Source organism: Aptenodytes patagonicus, chromosome 5 (genome assembly GCF_965638725.1).
Source record: "Aptenodytes patagonicus chromosome 5, bAptPat1.pri.cur, whole genome shotgun sequence".
NCBI lineage: Eukaryota > Metazoa > Chordata > Aves > Sphenisciformes > Spheniscidae > Aptenodytes > Aptenodytes patagonicus.
In genome coordinates this window covers 48,706,828-48,733,286 of record NC_134953.1, presented here as the reverse complement: position 1 = coordinate 48,733,286, position 26,459 = coordinate 48,706,828, and the positions used below count along the sequence as shown (strand labels likewise).

General features: G+C 37.8%; 1 protein-coding gene across 5 annotated transcripts in view; it reads right to left on the bottom strand.

Annotated features, from left to right (window-relative positions):
- RABGAP1L (RAB GTPase activating protein 1 like) overlaps positions 1-26,459 on the bottom strand; it is a 265,566-nt gene that overhangs the window by 121,897 nt on the left and 117,210 nt on the right. For 4 of the 5 annotated variants that reach the window (XM_076339624.1, XM_076339623.1, XM_076339626.1 and 1 more), the window contains one exon: positions 483-596. In XM_076339624.1, coding sequence (XP_076195739.1) covers positions 483-596 — 114 coding nt within the window. Of the gene's footprint in view, positions 1-482; positions 597-1,085; positions 1,106-26,459 lie in introns of those variants that run through there. The other variant, XM_076339629.1, reaches the window with a different exon arrangement.

The following is a 26,459-nucleotide window of genomic DNA, read 5'->3' as shown; positions in this document are numbered from 1 at the left end:
TCAGAGGTGATCAGAGGTGATCTGAGAGCTATGAGTGAAAAGCTATACATACACATTGCTTGTGGAAAGGTCAGCTAACTTGTTCTTTAGATAATTGTCTAGAGATATTGTTGCTTAACCTCATAGCAGAGCTTGCTCTGAGGGTTTCTCCTCCTCTGCAAACCTCTCTACTAGCAGAGCAAAAAAAGTTCTACTACACCACGCTTCTACTGAAGCGGACCTCTGATATGAAACTACCCATTAGTAAAGCTAGCTTGAGCCTCGCTCTTCTCATATGTGTCTTAGGAGACACGAAACGCAAGGTTATAAAAAGTACTCCAGGATATCTAGTACTGCAGAAACATTACACTCTCCACATGCAATCTAAATAAAGCTTTAAAATCTTATTGATTAGTGACTTGGATCAGAACGGGGTTAGCAGGGCAAAATACACTCATAGCAAAATACGGAACACACTTTAAAATGCATAGTACTGACTGTACCTTACAGATTTTGTATAGAGATTCCTGACCGTCTCCTTCTGTATCTTTGAAATAATCATGTGCTGGAAACGTACGATGAATATCTCGTGTAATGACACTCTCTTGAGCAGACTCCTGTAAAAAAGAGAGAAAAATCCTGAAGTATTAGCCCAGTAACAGTGTAATTAAGCATAACAGAATATAAAATTCTATGTGCAGTCAACGTGGATACATTAGATAACTGCTTTACTGACTCATCCTCTAAAAATGCTTTGAGAAGAAACTGAAAATCCTCTAGTCGCGTATGCAGTAATAATTTGACAGTTTAACAAGAGCAACGTGGCATGTTTTCTGTCCTTCAGGCTTACAATTCAACTTTAACACTCACAGGAAATGACTAGTTATTTAATTGTAGGTGCATTTTTGCCACAGAACATACGCTTACTGTATTTCTCTTGGAGTAAAAAAAGAAAATTAGACTGTCTCTCTCTTGCAAGCTCAAAGGTATTAAAATGTGTATCAATCTACCATAAAAAGTGTTAATTACAAATTAGAACTATTACTTAGAAATGTTCAAAGTTTACCATTAAGTGGTCTTTAAAAGAACAAAAACAGAAGAAGTACCAGAAAATGTTGTACTTTAAGATAAAACCCATATCTTTCTCCGCTACCATCTCCAACTAAATTACATTTCTACATTCACTAGCAACCAGGGACGAGTTCAGGTGCCTAAACATTTGTGTCAAATGCCATTTTAGAAGCCCAAAGATAATCTTGCCTGGTAAGCAGCTGCTACTGCAGAAGGATACAAGTCTGCTGTAAGTGCTGCATCATCTCTGCAAGCTCCATGTGGCTGATCTGCATATCCAAAGACAGCTAAAATGACACCAAATGCCCACGTTTAGGCAACTGAGTTGTTCCCTAGACATACCTAGCTCTGTAGATAAAGAAATAATTGTTTACGATACTGCATTTCTATAAAAAGATGGAAATCATTGCAATCAGACCTGAGAAATACCACTGTGTGTATGAAAAAGTGGTATCAAAATGTCAAAGATGGAACTACAACAGTTAATCAATTATCTTCAGCTTCCAGTTACCCTCCATATGAGATAGTACCTTTAGGTCGGTAAATATCAAACAGTGCTTTTCCCTATTACCTTTGTAATCCTAAAGGAAAAAACAACAGAATCCTCACCTGTGACTTAGAAAATAAAGCCGTTATAAATACTTTTACCTTGAAAACAAAATATCTCTGTTATAGAAAAGCTTCTAAACCCTCAGATTGCAGTCTGTAATCCAGGACTCTCCATAAAAAAGCTTCTTTACACTTGCTGGAGTCAGCAACCAGGTAATCTCCCAAATTTAGGTGGTTTCCTAATCCCATACCTAAAGCCTCTATGATGAGACTATGCTATATCATAATGCAGCTGCCTGTGGGGACTTAGCCAGAAGTCCACAGCAATTCCCAACTACCGTTTCCTTTTGGGCCCATCCATAACCGATACACGCAAAGACATCACCCTGGGCTGTATCAGGGTACCTCAAAAATGAAAACCCATCATTGTATTTCTCCATTCACTTCAATGGCAGCTAAGAAAATAGCTATAGTCGCAACAAGCATAAATGTCACTTCAAATTTAAATGTTTTATAACAACACTCGTTTGAGTATCACAGATAAGTGAAAAAAAAAAATATTTTTTTTTAAAATCTGATTTTCCTCTATTCTCATCTGTCTTCTGATTTCCTTTGATTCTCTCAACACTCCACATTAAACTATGGCTTCATCTTTCCTCCACAACCCTCTCTGCACTTAGCACAATCTTCCAGTTCTTGCACATAGAAGTCTTCCTTTTCCTTCTCTCTCAAACCTCTCCCTAAAGTCCACAGCTTCTCTGAATTTTTGCCAACATTAATTTACCCATTTACGATGCCCTAATTTTCAGTGATCTCAACTGTTGCTTTCCCTTTGCTTGACACTAACATCTTTAGTATAAGACAGTAACACAATCTGTGTTATGTAAAATACCAGGCATATTGTTATGTGCTAAGAAAAGAAAGCTTACAAAAAGAGGTGATGTTTTTATTATGCTAACTGGCACTGCTGGAGAAAATAAACACACTTTTGTGCTTTCACCAGGTTACCATCATGTTTTTCAGGATATGTAAGTATCATGCAACTATTAGTGACCAAAACTAACCACACAGTCTACATCACATGCAACAAAACACAGATTAATAATAAAAACTTAATCATAAGCCGTTCTTTAATCAGACTTCTTTAAGAAGTATTTTCATCTACATGGCTTTCAAACACAAGCAAGGCTAAATAATTGCAGTTGTCCTCCCAGATCGATCTGACAACTTAGATACATTGTGACGAAATGCCTTAAACAGCATTTAAGATCTACCAGTACAGCACAGTTACCGAGTCCATTAGAAAAATCTGTTATGTTAATCCTTCAGCACAAATTTTAAAAGATCCAGGCATTTTAAAGAAAGTTACAGGAAGGCAACCACATCCAGCACATACATCGCTTTTCTGTCAAGTAGGGAGATTGTGTTTGACTTCCCTCTATTTCTGTCTTTTCTTGAACTGAGAGGCCAACATATAATTGAGCACACAGAAGTTGACAAGGTAGATGTCCAAGGTAGGACCAAAAAATATTTGTGTAAAGGCCCAAATACAAATTCACTTTTACTGAGTTAAAAGGAGCCTGAAGCAGTCTTCATTCAGCATTAACAACAGATGCTTCTAAAAAACTAGAGGAAAACAATTAAATGGACCCAAAATAAAATTTAAGCTGAAAGACAGGAGAATTAACTCCTTCTCAAAAAACAACATCCATCTGAAATATGATAAACCCATAATCTAAGAGAAACAAGAAATGAGTCTAGAGTGAATATCAATGTAGAATTACTTCTTAAAATATATAAAAAATATTTTTATTAAGTTTCCATCTTTTTCCAGATAGAATTTGTTGATAGCACTGTTCTCAGGAGTACCACAGCAGATGAGTTTACGGTTATCCTAATTCAGGTTTTCAGAGGATTTTTATTCTTCCGAAAGTCATGATTAGTTAATTTCTTATGAAAAAAAGCTAAGGTGAGATGGCTATCAAAGCATTCAGAGTTTTAATGATCTTTCTCGCTTCTAATAATCATTTCTGTGCTGCCAACTCAGAGAAACAATATTCTACTGAGGAAAAGAATTATCTTCATATGTCAACTATATGACAGCTGACATTCTACTGAGCAAGCTCTCTGCTCTGAGTCGTCTCACTTTTAAAATAGCTAAACTTCTGCAACTGTGAAGCAACTGTACTGGGATACTAACTCCTTGATATTGCTGCCATTTTAAACTATTAAGATGCTGCTGAATGTGGACATTTGATGCCAGAAGGCAGACCGACATAGAAATACAGAAGAGAACGGAAAACTATTTATATTAAATAAATGTTAAAAGAAAATTAAGGGTACATAGGCACTCAAAATTAAGAAATATAGGGCAATCTTTAGCACGTCCATCAGGAATTATTTTTTAATTAAGAACATTTCACAGACACTCCAGAAAGAACCTCTGCTCATTTGTCATCCTGAGTGTACCCATTCTCCTGATGAATTACAGTTAGGGAGTAGAAGAGACTCCTGTAGATAGAGCCTTGCTTCCTTTGTCACAAGAATTGGAGGATATGGTATGAGCCAGAAGAATGTAATAAAGAAAGAAAAATCTCTTGGGTCATAACATCTCAATGTTGTGTTAAGACTCAGATCCTTTCCCCACTTCTGCCCAAAAGTCCTTACCTGAAACCAGGCACATCACTTACACAAAAAATTCCATGAGTGGTCACCTGAGTTTTCCTTACTATACAGCAGCCTCTGTTACAGCTGTCGACTCAACATGGAGAAATGCAGAACTACTTACAGTTGCAATTAAAGGAACTAAAGAGTTTTATGTGAATACAAAAAAAAACTAAAAAACCCAACAAACCAACAAAACCCCAAACCAAAAAAAGGGTCACAGGTGTCTCAAACCTGGCATTCAAACTGAGCAGTACTTCTGACCTCAATCTCCTTGTGCTCTATTTCCCTGGTTGATAATAATTCCCCATCTCAGCAGGGTGTCATGAAAATCAATTAACATCTGAAGCACTGAAATACTGTAGTGATGAGTCCTACAGAAATGCCAAAGAGGAAAATAATAACTTCATCCTCAAATCCTGATCTGAATGGTATATAGTAAGGCACAGGGTTATGCAATGAAAAATAATAATGGGGGAGAAAACAAAAAAAACAAAACAAAAAAGCTGCTCATTAGAGAAGTACTATTCCTTCTGTATACAACAAGGCAGAGATCCTGGGAAGAAGACACCCAAAACCTCAGAACTGTGTGTGATCAAGAATATATCATTATGCATATGAGTAGGCAATTTTCATACTGTACTTCTTAACTTCCAAAGTCTTATCTCTAATCTTATCTCCTTCAAGTTTGGTTTTATCACATACATTTACATGCAAAAACAACATGATTTGTATGTGCTGGAGACTCAGTACAAGTTCACCTGAGTGGACCCATTTAAAAGGTCTGCATCTCTGGTGAGGTTCAAACAGCTGATTTTGCATCAAATTGTCCCACCCATGCTTCATCTCTTCACTAGCTAAAAATAGCCAGAATCCAAAGTACCAAGGAAAGTAAGAAAGGGCGGGGGGGGGATTCAAAACAGGCTTTCAACATCTAAAACTACCATGCCCTGGAAATCGGGTGTTTCGTGCTCCTTCAGGATTAGATACTGAAACTTTTCTACACGTTGTATGGAAAGCAAAAACTCCCAGGCTGCTGCAGGTGTTCATCACTCTGGTTTAGCCAGAGACTGTGTGGAAACACACCACCTGCTGATAGTGGGAGTTAGAGGTACCCTCAATAAATCCATGCCTCTTAATCCTGAAAAGGTGTAAAATTAAGTATTGACTTGCCAAGTGCACATTATTAGACATTATGAAAAAAACATATTAGGTTTCAGTGCCCTAAGCATTTTGCTGAAGGAACAGATTTTTTGCATATTGCTTATTTTGTTCCTTAAAGTTCTTTGGGGTCCTGTACAGGTTCACACATGTGCACAAGGGAATATGAATAATAACTTTAAATTCTCTAAAACACAATCAGAAATAGGCAGCAAATACAAAATACACAAAATAGATGAGATCAGTCAGTATGGGTTTGAAAAAATCTGCGTAACTGGCATGTAGCTTTGCCCCTCGTTATTAATGACGTCCTCCCAAACTCATGCCTTCAGTGAAACCTGACATCACGTTGTGCCAGCATATGTACATACACACCATCAACCCCTCTCCTCTCATCATTTTCCATACACATTATAACCCTCCAAGTAGAATGTGTGATCCACGAAAATCCCAGGCTCCCTACCAATCAGTATTTGGAAAAAAAAAAAAAAAAATCAATAGCTCTTCCTTTTAAAAACATTGAATAAAAGATGTTTGCTTATGCTCAGTTCTTCTGTAGCATTTTTGTAATATATACCTTGTAATTCAGCTTTTTTCTATAAATAGATTTTCTTTCAATCATCATCACAGCTTTTATTCAGCTGAGAGCATATAATACTCAAAGAGTACTAATTAACAGAAATAGAAACTGAGAAAAAAAGCAGGGTATTATTCTTTAGAGACTTTTTTTTAACAGTTACATATCAAGATATTTAAAGTGAACATAATATTTAGGTTAGTTCAGTAAATACACTGGTCAGCTGAACTTTGCAAATTCTGGCTCACTCTCAGCTGTATTTATTGCTGCTTGGGCAAAACCTCTTTCTATAAGCAGAAAGAAACAACAGTCCTATTGGACATGGGGCCAAATCAATAGTTCAAATCTGAGCAGTCCTGGGCTTCTGGTGGTCAAGCCTGGAACTAAATTTAGTGTCAAAGGCTCTCTTCTCTTATCAGCACAATATTTTGCATTACTAATATAGCCCTGTCCAAGGAAGTACACATCTTTTTTTATCAAATTATCTCCTATTCTTCTCAAGCTGTGTTTGACAAGGTAGTGGGCAGCTGCTCATGCCTCAAATTTTGAGGAATTCCCAAGAGAGGATCCTCAGAAAAGCATCTACAACGTGACCCTTTTTAGACTAGGAACGCAAAACTACCAATCACTTCTAAATACTAAAGTCTCTAATTGTTAAAAAGCTTGCGGGCAGGGACCCTAATCCTTTTAGACACAGTACCACTGGGATTGGATTGGTCATTAGCTCAGCATGAACTATTCTATTATTTATATGATCATCCATACGAGTGCCAAGGAAATGGAGAACGATGCTCATTCTCAAAGGCTGTCACTGTATTTCTTTCAATACTTCAGTCAATCTTAAAACTACTTGGGAGGAGGAGGAGACCTGATGAGGACACACTGACTCACTGCCCAGCATGAGGTTTTTAACCCTCCCAGAAGCTGGTGCTGATAGTTTTCAGCTACAAGATGCTGGACAAGGCAGAGACTTGGACCACAAAGAATGACAACTCCAAGATTCTTAAAGACTGCACAGAAGAAAAAGGTAGTACTCAAATAATAAAGATACCTATATAAATATTATGCTGTACGTAGCTATAAAAAAGAAAGTGATACTGTAGCCATCACAGAGGTAAGGCAGAAACAGCCCAGATCTTAACAGGGTTGAGCCATCAATCAGCAACAGAGCAGATGACATTTTTCTGTAAAAAATCACAGCAAAACTAGATCAGACACAAAATGATCAATTCCGCATACGATCTCTTGTTCTGGAAAACAAAAAATTTCTGTGACCTTTACTATCATCATGTTTTGTTCTCCTTCTCCCTCTCCTATTCTGTACACCCTCCCTCCCTTGTATGCTACTGATAGATAATTTATTCTCCTTACTCTGCCATATCCTTTCTTAAAGATGTTGTCAAAAGAAAAACACTTTTTGTGCTACTGGGCAAGAGATCAACTTTTGAATGCACCAGGCTCATTTTTTTGCCATTAGCATGGTACGCTGTGAATTCAGAGTTACTTTTAAACACTTATCTTGAAAGCTCCCTGATCTCCCACAAGAGAGAAGGCGCTCTGTACACTAGCAGATGGGGTTTAGGTTTTTTTTTTCCATATGATGTATAGTTGGCATGAAGGGCCACACACATATGTTTGTGGATATCACAGTATTTCAATTTCCATTTTATTATGTTTGGAGCTTTATTTGGGTCACACGATCTTTAGCAGATACGATATCCAGCATTCTTTTTTCAAAGGTTGGAGATAATTTTTTAAGCACTGAGTTTTGTCTTAAGTTTGCTCTTGTTTTTAATAGCTATTACTTAGGAAGGTTGGCGTCTCCAGAGAACATGAAGATATATTAGACCAAGTAAAAGGCATCTTATCCAGCTTACTCGTCATCATTTCACCTTTTTTCTCTGAAATGTGTATAGGCACTATCTCATTAACAGACAAGTAAAAACGTAACGCACAGATTTTTCCATGTAGCAAGTTAATTTTGTTCAAGTTCCTTCTGGTTTGCTGATTTTTAGATTAGGTTTCTGATTATGTTTCCTCTGTTAGAGACACAACTGCACTTGTAAACGTTGGAAAAAATGTTCATGATTAATCTGTAATTTTAAATTCAGATATTTCTGACTCTACCACCAACTCACTGGGTAATTTCCAGAAGCAACTGGAAAGGTAAGGCCTGCTTCTAACAAACAATACTTAAATGCACCAATATCAGATGGCTGTGGAAAACTCATGCGAAACTGTTTCCAGAAAATGGAAAAGGTGGCATATTTGAATCCTTGACTCCTATTTATCTACCTTAATTGATGGTGCTACAAAACTTACTTACATTTTAAACAAGTGCCTAGAAATCTTCACTACAAGAAGCATAAAAAAAGAAAAATATAGTTACTGCTTAAAAAAAGTCTTTAAAAAGCAAACTTTTCTAAAAACCTAGGTCTTAAAAGATAAGTTTCCTGCAGTGTCACTGACCAAGCAGACGTCTGTCTAGTCAGTATTTCTTTCAACACATTTTTACAAATTCTGAAATTAAACCTACTTTTGGCAATCAAAAGATGACACAATCAATGTAACTCATCCATTTAAGATTTTAAAGAAAGTGTTGCTTTCCAGAGTTGCTTGACTTTTCCTTTGCAAGCTGAGTGACTCCAGGTCTAAGAAAGAATTATAAAAAAATTCATAGCTACGTAGGGCCTCCTAGCACACCCTAACCTTTAGCATCTGTATTGCTTGCTGCTGGCAAAATGTTAATAAAAAGACAAAACGCTGTACTATCAAGAAAGTTTATCGGGTTCAGCAATGCTGATTTTTAACAAGGAGGAAATGCCTTGAAGCACTATACAGATAAAGATTTGCCAATACATTGATTTTAAAAAGCTTCTTAAGCTTGTAGTTGTTGAAGTGCACAGAATATTTCTTCAAAAAGGAAACGTCTGTTCCTCATTTTCTTAAACAATGGAGTTCTTCCAATAATCCAGACAGAAACATTTCAGCAAGACCTATGGTCAGCTGTAATATTTACAGTAAGTAAAAAATACCAACTTGGTTACCTCCCAGATGCGCTTCCTGACAACAGCTACATAATTCAAGCAATCATTTGATATCCTGGATGCTTTCATTTTTATACTTGCTATGACAACACCGCCTTTACGTTTTCTTTACTGTGAAAGCACCCTGTTATTTGAAAGTACATACTTTTTTGAACCACTCATCTTCCAGAACTATTAAGATCAACAAGACCATTATAAAGTAATCTTCTCTATTCTTTATATAAGAAATCCCAGCTCTGGTGGTTTTGCTGACTTGACAGCCCTTTGTATCACTCAGCCTTGACATAAGACTACAAGACCAAAGACTCTGGCTCTTTGGGAGCATGTAAGATCAGAATCACTTTTCAACAAGATCTTAAGAGTCTTTACTCCAGCCTCAGGAAACAGTGCATTGCAGAAGATGAAGGCTAGCCGGACAGTTACGGAAAAGGACTGAAATACAAGCACATGGTTTTCATTCCTGGCTCTGTCAGAACCTAACTCAATTGTGGATATACTGAGTAGTGCGTATTATTTCTGAGCATCAAGCCATTCATTTGTAAATCTAGAGTGATAATACCCACAAATACACAATTAATGTGTGTCAAGCATTTTTATACCTAACATAGAAGTAATTATGGAGGTGGCACAATATTGTACTAAAAGGAAAAGTTATATAAGGCTTGTGTATCATTCTATTTTCTTGCTGTTTTTAAAGAAAATTTATGAAAAAAGTTCTATTCATCAACAATTTGGACAACACTATGTACATTTCCTCACTGCTGATCCTTCAGAGTGTATGAGACATTGAAGACAGCTGCTGAAACTGCAGTCATCCAAGGTCTCTGCTGAGCAGCCACTGTCACTACAGGTGGCACATACTGCGAGTGCAGCTCTGGAATTTGCTGCAAGATGAACTGTAGACATAAGCAATTTAGAGATGCTGATACGGGGAGACTACAGATCTCCTTTAACCCTTTCCTCAAATCTTCTCCCAGTTACAAGGAGAGGGAATGCAGCACAAAGGGACTTTCACCTCCTAACAGTACTACATATAGCTAAAAGTAGGTTTAAGCAGATGCTGCCTAGGCTGATAATGAGTTGTCAATATCTGAGCTTATTACTAGGAAGTCTTTAATACAATTTTAGATGAACTAATGAGGAAAAATACTGGAAGGAAGAGAATCACAAATGTTTGAGGTGGGAATGGACCTCTGGAGATCATCTGGCCCAACCTGCCTGCTCAAGCAGGACTACCTACAGCTGGTTGCCCAGGACCACCTCCAGACAGCTTTTGAATGTCTCTAAGGGTGAAGACTCCACAACCTCCCTGGGCAACCTGTGCCAGTGCTCAGTCACCCTCACAGTAAAAAAGTTTCTCCTTGTGTTCAGACAGAGCCTCCTGTGTGTCTGTTGCCTCTGCTTCTGTCACTGAGCACCACTGAGAAGAGCCTGGCTCTGTCTTCTTTACAGTCTCCTTTCAGGTATTTATACACATTGATAAGATCCCCCCTGAGCCTTCTCTGCTCCAGGCTGAACAGCCCCAGCTCTCTCAGCCTTTCCTCATAGGAGAGATGCTCCAGTCCCTTCACCTTCTCATTGGCCCTTTGCTGGACCTCTGTAGCATGTCCATGTCTCTCTCATACTGGGGAGCCCAGAACTAGACCCAGTACTCCAGGTGTGGCCTCACCAGTGCTGAGCAGAGGGGAAGGATCACCTCCCTCAAGCTGCTGGCAACCCTCCTCCTAATGCAGGAAGTTGATACCATTGGCCTTCTATGCAGCAAGGGCCCAAGGCTGTCTCATGTTCAACTTGGTGTCCTCCAGACTCTCAGGTCCTTTTCTGCAAAGCTGCATTCCAGACAGTCAGTTTCTAGGGTGCTAGAACCTAGCATGTCAACTAGCTCATTCTGTCTGTTTCTCTCATTCTCAAGCAAAACCAGCATTTTCAGGCTACAGAGATTTCTTAATTCAGCATAAGCCCTGAAGTCCCTCTCTTCCCAGCTGAGAGACAGCAGCGTAACCACTGCATACGACAAAGGAAGGGCCATGCTATAGAGCTCTGCATGTAATTGGGACCTATGGGGCTGTGTGTGAATCATCAAAAGAAGCTCAATTTTTGCCTTTGTATATTGATCTAGTTTATTCCTATTGTTTGAAAACTGAAATTCACTTTAGATTCAGTGTCTCCTAAGATTCAGATCAATACAGTACTGACATTAGAAAGTCTTTATCTGGTCACATATGGGTCATAACAATAAAGACCAGACAATGCAAAGACAGCACAGCGCACAAAAATCATCCTAACTTAGTTTCAAATGTTATCAGTTTTCTATATACTACTTTTTAGTGTATCTGAACATTTCTCAAGCACTTTATACAGGCACTGTATAGGAATAAGCAGATTTCAGGGATACCTCAGCTGTTCACTCTCCTTGGAAGAAACCAAGGGAGCCTATGTCCACCTCTTATTTAATGATTAAGTTTAGCTATTCCAATTATTCTGATTATGATGGGGAGGTTATCTGAGTTTACAGATAGTATTGTTGTTTCACAACGATCTCTTACTGAATCCCTTCATTTTCAGATGTAACACACAAACAAAATTTCTGTCAATGTCTATGCATACACTCTCCGTGACAAAACAAAAGTGAATCTGTTTAAATATGCTAATTCTAAGCGAACCAACACTGCCCTTCTTGGCACCTCTGACATTTATGCCAATGAGCAACACAAAGAGGAAAATCGATGATCTCTCATCCCATAAGAAACAAGGAATAACCATGAGACACAGGAAAACAGCTACTTTCATCATCATAAGATGCAATTAACTCAGTTCAGTATAAACCCTCAGGCATGGAAGAATAAAACAAAGTTATAATGATAAAATGAAAACAAACCACAAAGAGATGTTAATCCCTTCATATAAAGGATACTACTGAAAAAATACCATGAGACAGCACTTCTTTTTAATGCTACAGAAGCACCTTCCACACATTTGCAGTCATAACATGGCTCAGTTAAATTATTCAGTTATGTTAAGGTCTACATTAAAAGCCAGCAACCATGTAATATTTAAGTAAAGCTAAATTGGTGACATTTAAACACCCCTACCTCAAGAAAAAACCCACAGCTGGACTGAAGTCAAGTGTATTTTCTTACAATACTTTTCAAGGGTCACCATCAATTAAACACAATTTTATAATGTGGAGGGTTTGTTTACCATGTTACTAGATCATTACGTTTAACACAAAGAAAATCACTTCCCCATTTTTTAAATAAGGTTGCTTACACAGACGATTCTCACACAACAAGTTCTACTGCAAAGTCTGTCAAAACCCAAAACCCACCTACAAAAAAACCCAGAAAAATCAAACTGACTTAGTAACTTCCTTGTCACCATATACTTTTCACCTCCAAGAACACCTAAAAAGGTATTGGCAGAAGAAGTAACAAAACGGGTATCCTGTAGTCAAGTATGACAGAAAACTGGAAAGACACAAAAGGTACCTCCCACGGGGCTCAGCAGGTCTGGCTGGAAAAGAAGGTACTTGGGATTTCTGAGGCCTTCTCAAAACTGCTAACAAAAATGACTCCTCATACATCAAGACAGATCAAGTTAAGCTGCTATCTGCAAAGGCATCCCCCAGAGCTGTGCAAATGCAAGCACGTTTTTGCATGAAGGATAACATACAGAGACAAGGTTACAAGTGAAGGGGTAACCTTGACTTAGCTTTTCCTCCCCCTTTTTCTTCCTCTTCGCTTTCCAGACAAAATACTTCTCATAAAATTTTGTTGCTTCATTATATGTATATTTGCCTGAGGTGAAGAAGAGGCTCCAACTTGTGGTTAAATGACATCGAGTACTTTACAGATGTCATTACAACAGGCTGGTCAACAGCAAAATGGGAAAAAAGTTTTATCAGGCTCTCACTGTGCAAAAGAGTCCACAGACAATGCGCAGCAAGCAGGGACTGAAATACAGGACAGAGAAAAACCTAAAGCAGGAAAGAGGAAACAGAATTAAACAGAAGGGACAGAAATGAAGACAAAAAGAGGTGGTGAAAGGGAGAGGACCAAGAAGAAATAAAACAAGATAAAGGATGGGAGACGAGAGAAGTACCAGATAGATTGAATTTAGTTCTCATTGACTCATAAAAGGAAGCTATAAATCAAATATCTTATCTTCATTTAAATCAATGAAAATCAGTTTGAAAGAAAATCCAAATTAGTTTTATACTATGCAGGCTATGGAACTTTATAAAATCTAGTTATAGCTATTAGGTGAAAATGTTTTTTTCCTTTTTGAGTATTATAAATATATACTAGACTATTAAAACAATCCTACTATTTCAGGAATTCTTGAACTCCTACAACATACAGCTGATGCAGATTAAAATGTAAACTTCTTAAAGTTGCTTATTGACTTTGGACTTATTTAAGTGGATATTGGCTTTTTTGGATACTACTGCTCACTGCTTGTACTTAATTATCACAGCTAGAAAGCAAGATTGAAGAAAACATTGCATGCACTGCAGTACTCTCTCTAATCTGGATACTTACAGGTATTACTGAACAGAATACAGATAACAATGCTCAGTCTTGTTTTCATTACTTTTTCTGACAAGCATTACCGTATCCTGCATTATACTTCACCATCGCGTTTCTTAATAGACACTTTCAGATCTCATTTGGTTATAACGTGCAATTCCTTATCTATTTGACCTTAGCTCACTTACGCTTAACCTACAGTGTTTTAATAGCGTATTTGCCACTTTTACGACCATGTACAATTGTTAACTTGCAAATTAAAGGAAATATTAATCGAAAGATCTACTTAAAAGTGTATAAATGTATATCAGGGAATATTGGAAATAAAGCAAGCTTCTTACTACTTCTGAATCTACATTTCTATAACATCACACACTCATTTATACATCCATTTCCATCCATTTATATGTAACATCCATATTTCCATGTAGGTAATATTTATGAGTTGCATACTGTTTATATTTTTTCTATTTCCAGAAGGTGTTCCTTCTGGAACACTTAGTAGCCTTTAGGTATCTGTGGGTTTACAGACTAATAGCCTATATTACTTCAGATCATTCGGCTCATAAAAATGAGATCCATCCAAGTTTTAGAGTGTTCAACATGGAAAGTTCAATCTAGAAGGTGAAAAGCAATTTATTATGCTCTTTTTTTGTAAACTGGTATTTAGTACTGTTTTAAAACTAAATTTATAAGAATGTGTATGTCATCACTTTCAAGGAGCATACAGCATGGTCAGAGGATTAAATAAGTCTCAAAGAACATCACATGCTTCTCAAATACATTATTCTCCCAACAGCAAAGTAAGGACTAAACTATAAGGATGAAACTATTTTACAAGTTACTCTTATTGCTGACAAATGTAAACAAGTTAATGTCAAAAAAAGAAGTACCAACAAACAGGACAGCTGATACCCTTTCCTTAAAATACGATGTGCATCTAAATTTAGACACAAACAACCCTACGTACCAAATTTGTGAAATCTGGACTCCTCTCACACAGATTATGGCAGAGTGGCTAAACCTTACTTTGGAAGTGCCTTCACTTCAGGTCAGGCAAAACCTGCAGAGCAGTTCAGTTCAGTGGAGGAAGAAATCTCTCCTTAGTCAAGGGGTCTCATATTTAATACTGGCTTACTGAAGACTGCATGTGCTGCTGGCAGTTGCTGAAACTTTACTTTATGTATAAGAAACAGTGGAAAAAATTAGGAAAAAAACAAACAACTGTAGTAAGTCATCATAAGAACTGTAACACAGCTATCCCACTACATTATTGTAATAAAATCTGATATTTGGAGCAGAAGGATGATAAAGCTGCACAACCCATTGTGAATGGAATCTCATTTTGCTGCCTCACACAGGTATCTAATGCTTTTGACGGTAAAAAGGGTGTTTGGACAATACCCTTAATAATATGCTTTAACTTTTGGTCAGCCCTGAAGTATTCAGGCAGTTGGACTAGATGATTGTTGTAGGTCCCTTCCAACAGAACTACTCTATTCCACTGTATTCTAAAACTTCAAAGATACAACCCTCGCACCTCCACTTACCCCTCCGATCTTACAATTCCTGTCTAATATCTTTAGTACAGCACAGAGGCTTCCAAATCACAGAAAACTATTTGAGGGCACATAGCACATACAAGCTCAGAGTACAGTCAGAGGGACATTTCTATCAGCTGAAGGACCAGCTTAGTGGAACGCAAACACACCCCCGTTTAGAAAAAAAAATATAAATAAAATTAGCACGTTTCTTTTGGGACATGCTAACTAGCATGGGGCAGCATTATGGTGAACATTCTCAATGTGGATTTTGGCATTGTAAAACTCCCCAAACTGCTTTATAACTATGATCAAAAGGCAGATATACCTGATCTAGCAATCCATCTAAATGACTTTATTCTTACAGAATCCAGACTAATTAACTTAACAGTCAGAATAAACATTGATCAGGGCATTAGCAATATTGAGTCTTACCAGCACTTTCACCTTCTCGAGATCAAGACAGAAAACTACATTTGCTGTTACAGAAAAGTGGGTTACTGGCTCTCACAGAGAGATTAACCAGAGGGAAAAGATTAATGTCCCACTACATAAATGTCTGTCAAGATAGAATATAGAAGATGGAAAACACCGAAAATATATAGAACCAGATCTGATTCTAAACAGAATATGGTCCTAAGTTTTCCATTAAGTACCTGCAGCTTTTTCTGCAAAGAATCAGTAAGCGTAAACACAGATTGCTATTTATAGGCAAAACAAAAATGTGTGTCCAGGAAACACCTGGAGTCTCTCACTCTTCAATTCTGCTCAGTACTCTTCTGCATGACAGCTACCATTTTCCCAAGTTTTCTCTTAATCGGAAAATATTTTATCTCCAAAGATTGCAGAAGTATTTGACTTGACATGTAATTTCTTGCAAAGCTATCAGAAAAGTATGGTATCCTATTAATAATGAAAATTTAAATAAACAAATTACAATATGTCTCAGAGTAAGGTAGGGAGCTATTCATTTAATAGATAATGCTAGTTTTATAATTGAAAAAGCTTTTGTCTAACTTTTTTTAACCCCATTAAATCCCTCTGCACATTGTTGGTCCTAAAAACGTGCAGTGTGACAGTGGCTCAATCAGCAGTTAACAACATTAAAGTTCACAGTGCGCTATTTTTGGTTCAGCCTTGCTTTGTGTCATAGGAAAAAAGAGAAAATACAGAAGTTCAGCCTGAAGACAGATTTTAAAGTTATCTCTGCAGTTTTCCTGCAGCTAAATTTGCTGTTTCAAAGCAAGCAGTAGAAAAATGATGTAAAAGTTCTGCCCAACCTGAGAAGCAGTGTGAGTTACATATCAAAAGGGAAATTTAAGTGATATGAAGGAAAAAAAAAAGAAGAAGAAAAAAGTGGGGGGAAGGTAAGGTTCCAGGTTTAAAACTCCAGGGATCTATCAAATCTAATATATAGTGATTGTAATTTTTAAGTTATCCTATGTTATTTTATATACTCTACTGTTTAAAGAGCTCATCACAAATCCAAGTGGTGGGGAGAAAGAGAAGAAAGGGCACACCCCAAATTTAGTACTCCTGATTTCAGCCTCAAAGATGACTCAAACCCAGAAGAGGGCAGGTGGTGTTTCCACCTTTTCTCTGATAACACACACAAAAATCGCAGGCTCATGATGACCAGAAGACATGTTAACTCAGCATACTTCCCAGCTGACCTAATGATTATCCCTTCCTCCATGAAGCATGTTTTAGGTTGGGCTACAAAGAGGAAAAAAAAACAACCCATCATGATACAGCCATGAATCAAAACTTTTTTTTATAAGAAAAAGGACTGCAATCTGATAGCACTGATTGTCCCTAATTCTTAGGCCCATCATATAATTAATCAATCCATATTTTAGATTGTAATTACATTCGTGAGAAAATATTAATCTTTGCAGTGAAAATAAGTCAATCATAACTTAAAAAGTAAAAAAGGCACATTATCAAAATAAAATATTTCCTTTTCAGACTATTTGTTAAACTAGGCTTTTCCACTTCTAAGCATAGAATTTCTTGTAATTCTTCCTGATCTACCCTCTCTTGCTTCTATGTCCTTTAACATATAAAAACAAAATACTAATGTATAAAATACTAACTTAAAAGAAGTATTTGTCATTCCGTTTGTAAATCACACAATTGCCTATCATTCTTAGTCATCCTAGATATGTCATGTAGTGTAGCTTCATAGAAGAAATATACATAATGCATAAAACTTCAAACAAAATAGCTTTTGCTTTGGATTGTTTTTCCCAGTGCACCATTCCAAGAAAGCAATATAACACACTACAAAAGAGCAATACATTAAATTTGCAGAGGGGTCTTTTATTTGTCTTTGAAATTATTCATTACGAACAAATGCTCCAAGAGCAGACCTCATCAATAATTGACAGAATGATAGGAGGAACCTTGCAAGAGAGAAATAAACAGTATTGGGAAACGTCTGAAGACAAAGAAGGGAGAAAACCCTCACGAACTACACTGCTACGGGTTAAGATAACATTCCCACTCATCACTGGCACTGTGATGATTATGGGATGAAGTAGTAACCAGGCACGGTGTTTAGAGTTGGTAGAGGTCTCTATCTTCATGAAATAATACAAAACTGATAACTGACACAAAAATGTTACATTCAAAGTACACTGAACACACACTTTAAATACAGACTGATGTGCATTATTCTCACTGCAGGTGCAAAGTAAATGCATTTTTCAAAGGTATTTTTCACACTTACTTCCTAGCCAATTACCTAGAAACATGTCAATGATGTTGCAGAGTTGTTTTTTGAGAAGACAAGCACATATTTCTGGATCTTTGGAAAAACAAACAAACAAAACTCCAAACCCTGAAGTATTTAACTGTTAATTTGTAGGCCAATAATTCTTCATGCTTCGTTAGGCTTACTACTTATTTTACAGCTGGCTCCCAGAGAGAGGAGAAGAGAATCTCTTACAAACGGACAGGCAACAATTACAACTTGAGCACTGTGAACTCATGAGACTGCACAGCAGTTACCACCCATCACTTCAAAGAAAAAGGGAGAAAGCCAAGTAAGGCATTTATTCCAGCTAGCCAAAATAAAATGGTAGTAACAGCATTCTTTGAATCCAGGAATTGTCTAAAAGTCACATTTTAAGAAGTTTTTAACACTAGAGAGAGCACCAAGGGATGACTGAAGTCACTAAAGATACTGCCCGGATTCTGTTGTTACTTTTTGTCAGCAAAACTACTGAATTTTTTCAAGACCTCAAGGGGTGTGTGTAACATGAATGACGAAAAGTAATCTTTTCATTTATAATGATATAATTGCCATTATGGAAAAGTGTGCATCTTCAACCTGCATAGCCACTCACAAAAACTAGGGTCAATAACTTGTAGAAGTGTGTTTTATACTTCAGAACTAATTTTGTGAGGCCAAGTGATAGCAATTTAACCTTAAAAAGAAATGATAGTCCTATTTGAAATTAAGGGGATCAAACATACTGAGCACCACTTCAAGTCAAAGGGCAAGTTAACCTCTGCCTCAATTAGCCATCCACTTCTAAAATACTGTATCACAGTATTGTAGCACATAGTAATCGCACTGTATGTGGCTTAAGGCTGCCACAGCCTTGTGCTGCTCCTCCCTTTGGCTATGCATCCCCACACACTCCCTTAAACCAGTACCAGCACTTATCTGATCATACGCTGAACTAATCTAGGCCACAGCTACCCCAGAGGAAAATATATCATTAATTTCCATCCAGGTCAGCTCCCCGATGTCTCTTCCTGGCTGCTCGCATGAGCTCCAGCGGCAGTGGAAAAGCAGAGGAGGTAGGAATGGTCAGCTGGGGCAGGTGAGAGGTCAGGACTGCAGCCGCCCCAATTTAGATCAGCTTAAGTTATCAAGGAACTCTCTATCAGCTTTTCAAAAAGCAGCAGTTCTGTGCCACATAATATTTCATGTAGGACAAAGTTTAAAGATCCTTTGCAACCGAAAGTACTGGAAAGAACACTTAGCACAGAAGCTGCTTCCTGAAATGAGAGCTCAGGCAGGACCTGGCACGATTCATTAGTAGGGTTGACACAGAATCTCCCAGATTACCTGTGTATCTGTTACATTCACTTCTATCACTTAAAAAAAAAATAAAAATCCAAAGAATTCCATCTTATGAAGTGCTGTAGGAATGGTCATCTGTAAACAATAGAGATCAGGTTTGCCTGACTCTTGGTAGCTGATTACATCTATTAGAAGTTGGTAACGAGTTTTAAGTGCCTCCTACCTTCACCCAGTACTCCCCCTAGCAACCCTTCTTTCACTAGTTAGCTCTTTACTCAAGAAAGTTGTCTGCATCTCTAGCAATCAATACTGTTTTATTTTCTTCCTTTAAATAGTTTTAAATGTATTTCAGTATTATCTCAGACAACGGTATTTCTAATGTATTTCTAAATGTAGTGATAACATCCTGCGGTATTTCTTAATTTTGAAAATGCATTGAAACCAACATGCTTGAAGCTTTAAAAAAAAATTTACATGGTAACCAGTCAGGCACATAAGATCAAAACTTGGCCCAAAGACTCCACTGACAGGTAACTGAAGCCAAAAATAAAAAGATCAGCTACAAAGAAATGAAATCCAGCCAAGTTAATTTTGTACGAAACCACACAAAATAAGAGGGCAATACACCATGAGAGAAGTGGATTTCAAACCTCTCATCTTTTCTGTGAAAGATGTACAATACTGACAACAGCACAGATGGCACCGACTCGGTCCTAATCAAAACTAATGAAGTTGAACTTGATACACAGCCCTTTAATGAGCAGAATGCATTTTTGTTTTCCCATCCATTTGAAAGCTATCACACAGCAATGAAATCATTAAGCCAGCACATTAAATGCACAATGTATCATAATAGAGGTAGTATTTTGTGAACACCTGAGAAAGTTAGTAGCAAACGATGAAATATATAGATATAATTGAATTGTAGGTGGCTTTCCTGTCCCAATATAAAGTTTAATTGGTATCACATACTATTAATCTTTAAAGGAAGAAGTCTTGTTCAGTTTTGTTATTCTTAAAAGCAACTTTATAAGGCAACACGCTTTAAAAAAAAAATCCACTCATTAGCATTTAAATTCATATATTGCACATACCCAGCAAAAATCATGGTAATGAGTTAGATGACATTTCACTTTACTAGCAGCTACAGCATTAAAATCCTCATGCGTGAGGGTCAGAGAGAAATGAGGAAAACATGTGGAATAACTAAACAGACTTACCATGTCTAGATCACTATGTCAGTGCTGCATTCAATGCAAAACTAAAAAGCCCGTATTTTTATTGGGTTGTCTTTAATTGTTTTTAAAATAAAAATATAAAATACTTCATAACAAACAATATTAACTACTCACAAGAAGACAGAATTAGTGCATAGCTTACAGTCAAAAAAAATCAGTAACAAAACCATACAACAGCCTTTAACTGTCAGTAAGATGAAGTAAGAAAATTCACCTCCAGCACAGATTACGCACAGTGCATTATGCCTCCATTTCAAGTTATCGACGGCACAGCGTCTTCAGTTCTATGTTATTCTATGAAAACATGGCTGTCCTGCATGATGCACTGAGGGGAGAAGAGGGAAGCTCTGTCACATGCTGTACTGGCACAGCAGCACAGGTGCTGGACTGAGCACCTGGCAAACACTTGCACAACACCAAAAAGGCCATAGCAACTGGAAGGTAAGGTAAGTTTTCTTGGATAATACAAAACTTAAAATAATCTCTCCTTATTCTTCCTTTTCACAGACTCCCATCAGCCCGAAGCCTGGGTTTTCAGGATTGCATGCATCTGATTGCACAAGTTCCACTGCTTGGGTATGAAATACTGTTTACAGCTTTTGATACAAATGCCATCAAACCCAAAATCAATCATACATATCTAGGTTAAACACTGAAAAAACAATGTTTCACCTGATCTGATTTAAAAAAAAACAAACAAAAAACCAAACTTCATGATGAAAACAGTAAAATTAGTGATTTTAAAAAACCCTGCCCCACTGAATTCCTTTTGTGCAAAAAAGCAAGAGTGAGAAACAGTACAAAAGATACCGCTAATATAATAAAAACATCCCTGTTAGCATTTTTATTAATTATTTTCATAAACATATATTGTGCCTAGCAATTAAAATTCTGTGTGCCTGAGTTGCCATGGCAGCACAACTTCCACAGAACAATAAATTCTTCCAGCTCAGCCACGACCAGTGCTACAAAGCTGCGAGGAAGGCTGTATTTGGAAGGTTTGCGGGGCGACTAGTGGAGATAGGGCAGAAATCAAGAGGAAACAATAGCTTCCACTGTTTAGAAAATGTAGAAATCGATACTAAGCGAGACTTTTGCATTTCCAGGGTGGCTTCTGAGGAATGCAAAATCTAACTTCCCCCCCGCCCCCCAAATTGTCTTCTCGGTCCCCTAATAGCTGAAAACAATCCTGATAGACTATTTCAGCAGTGCTCACCTCGGGCAGCTTGGCCGAAGCTATAAATAGTGCCTGCTGCCATCTGCCATTCTATTCCTGTGCCGACAGCGCTGCTGGCGCTGGGCTCGCACCATGCTGCCAGGCCTGCGGCTGGGGAGCCGGCAGCCGCGCAAAATCAGAGTGCAAGACGGAGATAATGAGGTGAGGAACAAAAATGGTACCGCTGTAATTAACTGCAGGTTTGATATTCATTACTATAAAGAAATTGGATGAATGCTAAGAGAACCTTAAGAAGTATAATTAATAATACCGTGTACAGTCTGCAGGCACTTTTCTTACTGTAACATTCAGACACAGTTCCTCACGATGACACCATTCTTGCTTTCAGTTTCACAGAAATTAGTAATAGATAAAAATAAACCTCAAATATCAACTGCAGTAGCCAAAAATAATCCAGCTGGGGAGCAAAATCTAACTTTCTGAATGAATCAGCACCAAGAATTTGGAGTGAGTTAAGAGACCAGGGTCAGCCCTCTCGTCCCCAGACCCCCTGTTCTGTCCATCATCACCAGACCAGGGCACAGGCACTGGGGACAGACCCTGTTCGCACTGTTTCAAGATCGAAGAATGACAAGAAAGCATCTTTTCACTTCCAGTGTAACCCAGACAGCTTGGATTTTCAGAAGCAAACGATCATATTACTGCTACGCCTGTAGTTTAACATCTTTAATGCAATACCCACCACAAGGAACGATGTGACCCCTGTGAGCACACATGACCACCATGGCTGATAAACACCTGATTTCACCACAAAACAGATTGCAATGAAGTTAGTTGACTACAAAATTACTGTCTGGCACTGCCAAATAATTTTGCTAATTTGGGAAAAAGACACGGTATTTGATTTTTTTTTTCCCCTGATTAAATACTTTGGGGCTTGATTCTGCTTTCACCGTGGTCAGAAGTGGAACTGCTACTGATTTAGCAGTGCTACGGCTTCACTGTTCTAAAATAAAAGCTATCTCTACATACAGATTTTGACATCACTATTCAGAAGTTATATAAAAATCAGCAATGTTTCTCTTATATTTATAAATCTATGCTTGTAGAGTTGTTATCAATAGATAACACATTTTGCTTTTTTTTTTTAAACAGTGTAGTTTTGAGTACGTTTGTTACTTCCCACATATTTGGTTCCCCAATATTCTTAATGCTTTCAAAACAGACCTCTCATTTCCCTGCTCGTTCATGCATACATCCTATATAGCACAGATCAAGGGAAGTGATAATTCTTCTGTACTCAGCACTTGTGATACTGCATCTTGACTACTGCGTGTCCTGTGTCAAGCCCGTCAGTACAAGCGATGTATCAAAGTGCAGAGAGAGAGCAGCAGAGGTCCACCAAGATGGCTTGAGGGCTGAAGCATATGACATGAGGAAAGGGTAGGGCTGCCTGGTTTAACCTGAGAAAGAGAAGGCTAGACTGCAATTAGCTTGCACTTTATCGAGAGGGAGATTACAGGGAAGATGAAGGCAGACGCTTAGATTTTTCTAGGATTCTCTATGTTCTATACTTATAAAATCTCAAAGTCATTTAAGTCAAGAACTTTTTTCCCACAATTAGGACATGGGTTGTTTGTATTGGCACACTGGTGTTTCCTTTAATACAAGAAATTTTATTTTTCTATCATTTTTATACAAAAAATGGTTTGACATAAACCATAACTGCCTAAAGCCTTTTCATTTAGAAAAAAATAACATAAAGTGATAACCTTGTTTTGTTTACTATATCGAGATCTTTGAAGAGTTGAGTAATTTTATAGCCTGTACATAAATGTCTCCAGCATCACTCAAACCTACTTTTTAAGTGTTCTGCCATAAAATTAAGCAAAATTGTTCCTAATATTTTCCTAAAAAATCATGCTAATTGCATCATTCTATGATAATGCATGATAAGCTCAATTTAGCCTGCAGTCTTCCAGCTTTTTGGAATCTCTCTAGTTCTAAAGAAAATACATATTTCCACTACCTATAAAACCTAACAGACACAGAATGATATTGGGAATTGGAGCTTCAGATCTGTCCACACTGGGACTTTAGTGCCAGGTAAGCTACAGTGAATTGCCAGCTCGGTCATGGTTACACTAACAGCACTGCCACTCATCTTCATGAAAGAGATGTAAGAATAATGAAAGCTTGCTTACTTCTAACTATTTTTCTTTCAGATGTGTTCTATACATGTACGCTTACACTGCGCATTGATGGAACACTAGGAAGGCAGTACACCAGCACAACAGGTTACCCAGAGTGGATTCAGAAACCCCACTTGCAGGTCTGTAAGACTTCACTAGACCAAGCTGTAGCTGCCTTGATTTAGTGGTAGTGACAGTCCTGCTCTGAGAGAAAGGCTTGACTAGGTGAACTCTAGATATCCCTTCCCCATCTCTGGCTGTGCCTCCTGGATGGACCCTTCAGACATACGTTGTAGCTTGTCCTGTCTCTGCTTCTATTTAGGACCTCTGCTATAAGGATTAGAGCTCTCCAAGAAGACTTGGTGAAGGGAAGAAGAAATTGGTAAATGAAGATCCCACTCAGGAATCAGGCTCCTAACTTTGGTTGAAAGTCACCTGCTGTGGTGAGAATTTGTCCCAGCTCAGTTCTCTGGTTCAGAAGGATGGCACCTGGTGATCAATTTCCCCCCCCCCGACAGCAGCCAGGATCTTCCAAAGCTTTCGTATTTCCATTGCATGAGCGTACATGAAGCCTGCCTCCACGCAAAGGAGCTTAGTTTGCGAGTGGAGTGAGGTACCTAGCAAGTAGTAGTCACTTTAGTATCTACAGAACAAGTCAGTAGGAGGAGATGGCAAATATTCACATTTACTTTTTACCAGGTAATCTTTCTGACAAAGTAATCTCTAATGTACTTTAACCCACGTACTGTTAACCTGCACACTCTTGACACTTTAAATATCCACTTTTGCTTCACATGGGAATTTGCCTCAGCAGCACAGCCAGTGAAAGAGGCACATTCATTCCTTCTTCCTAGGCAGCTAGAAGAATTATAGATTCTCACAAGTGACTCTATCAATGACTTTGTTTCAATTATATGTTCAGACTGCCAAATTCAATAAAACGCATCCTTTGTAAAACTTTCATCTCATCCCTGAAAAGATAAATTTACCTGCCTGAATAAGCAAAAAAAGCACAGAAGAGATTTCTTCTAAGCACAGAGAAATACTAATCCATGGAAAACTTGAGGTATAATCAACATAGCTTAAAAAAATTCTTGTCATTACAGAATTACACAGCCAAATTCTCCTACAATTTTAGAGTTCTTTGATTAATATAGAATCACAGAGTTGTTGAGGTTGGAAGGGACCACTGGAGATTGTCTAGTCCAACCCCCTGCTCACAGCAGGGGCAGCTACAGCAGATTGCTCAGGACCACATTCAGCCAATGTTTTAATATCTCCAGGGATGGAGATTCAGCAACCTCTGTGGGCAGCCTGTTCCAGTGTTTCACAACGCTCACAGTAAAAAGTTTGTTCTTACCATTAGACAGAATATCCTGTGTTTCAGTTTGCACCCATTGCCTTTGTCCTCACTGGATAACACTGCGTCTGCCTTCATCTTCTTTAACACCCCCTGCCACCAGGTATTTGTACACATGGATAAGATCCCCCCCCGAGACTTCTTTTCTCTTCTTCAGGCTAAATAATCCCAGCTCTCAACCCCTCCTTGGATGATAGATGCTCCAAGCCCTTAATCATCTTCATGGCCCTGTGCTGGACTCATTTCAACATGCCCATGTCTCTCTCGTCCTGGAAGCCCAGCACTGGATACTGTGCTGAGCAGAGGGAAAGGATCACCTCCCTTGACCTGCTGGCAACGCTCTGCCTTATGCACCGAGGAGGATGTATCTGCTTACAGTACCACTTGTAGATCTTCATGGCAACAGCTGGTTACCAATGCTTTCACAAAGGAATATCCATCTAGTGACCTATGGTAACCAGCATCACATTCCTTTTCTGTTTATTTGCTAATCATATTAAAACTATATACATGAGCAGATAATAAAGGGTCATTTTTTACTAACGTCACTGCCTGAATGGTATTTCTTCCAAAAAAGCAAAGTTGCTATGAACAGTTAAAACTATCAAGCTCACAAACCAATACTTTTTGAAACAGTATATTTCTTTATTAATGTATATATTTAGAGGAGACTAGCAAAATTTTTTCTATTTCTGCAGCAGAAAAGAAGTTTGCATCACAGTAAGGTTTCCAGGCCAGAAACTAGTGTTCTGATTGTAAAACATTAAGCCTGAAGCACTACAGGAGAGCAGCGCAACAAAAGGTTTTTATCATTACTCTTCATGCTTTAATTACCTTTATCAAATACCATCTGAGACTAGCTATTTTTAAACCCCTCCACTGATTCTGTAATTATACTAACTTAACAGATTTTATTCTTCCCTACTTATACAGCTCTATCCTAAATAAAACTTAATATATTTGTGTAGAAAGTACCATAGGATATTTACACACCAATCAATCTGAAAACAGCAACTTCCAGACACAACTCTAGGTTAAAGTTGTCAGTTAAACACAAGCAAACTCTATAAAAGGGAAGCAGAAGTGATAGACTGAAATGATTTAGCACTACAAAACACTTCATAAGCAGAGGCAAGTGGTCATTAAAAGATTTGCTTTTATGTGGTGGAAATACAATTTGTGATCATTTAAATACAATTTGACACAGTGTCGTTTATTATTACCTATGCATTATAATTTTTTATGCATCCATTGGGACAATGAAAACCAAAACGCCAGTTTCTTTTTTATTTATCATCACTTTCAGTCTCTTGGATTGCAGAGTTAATATCTGCCACT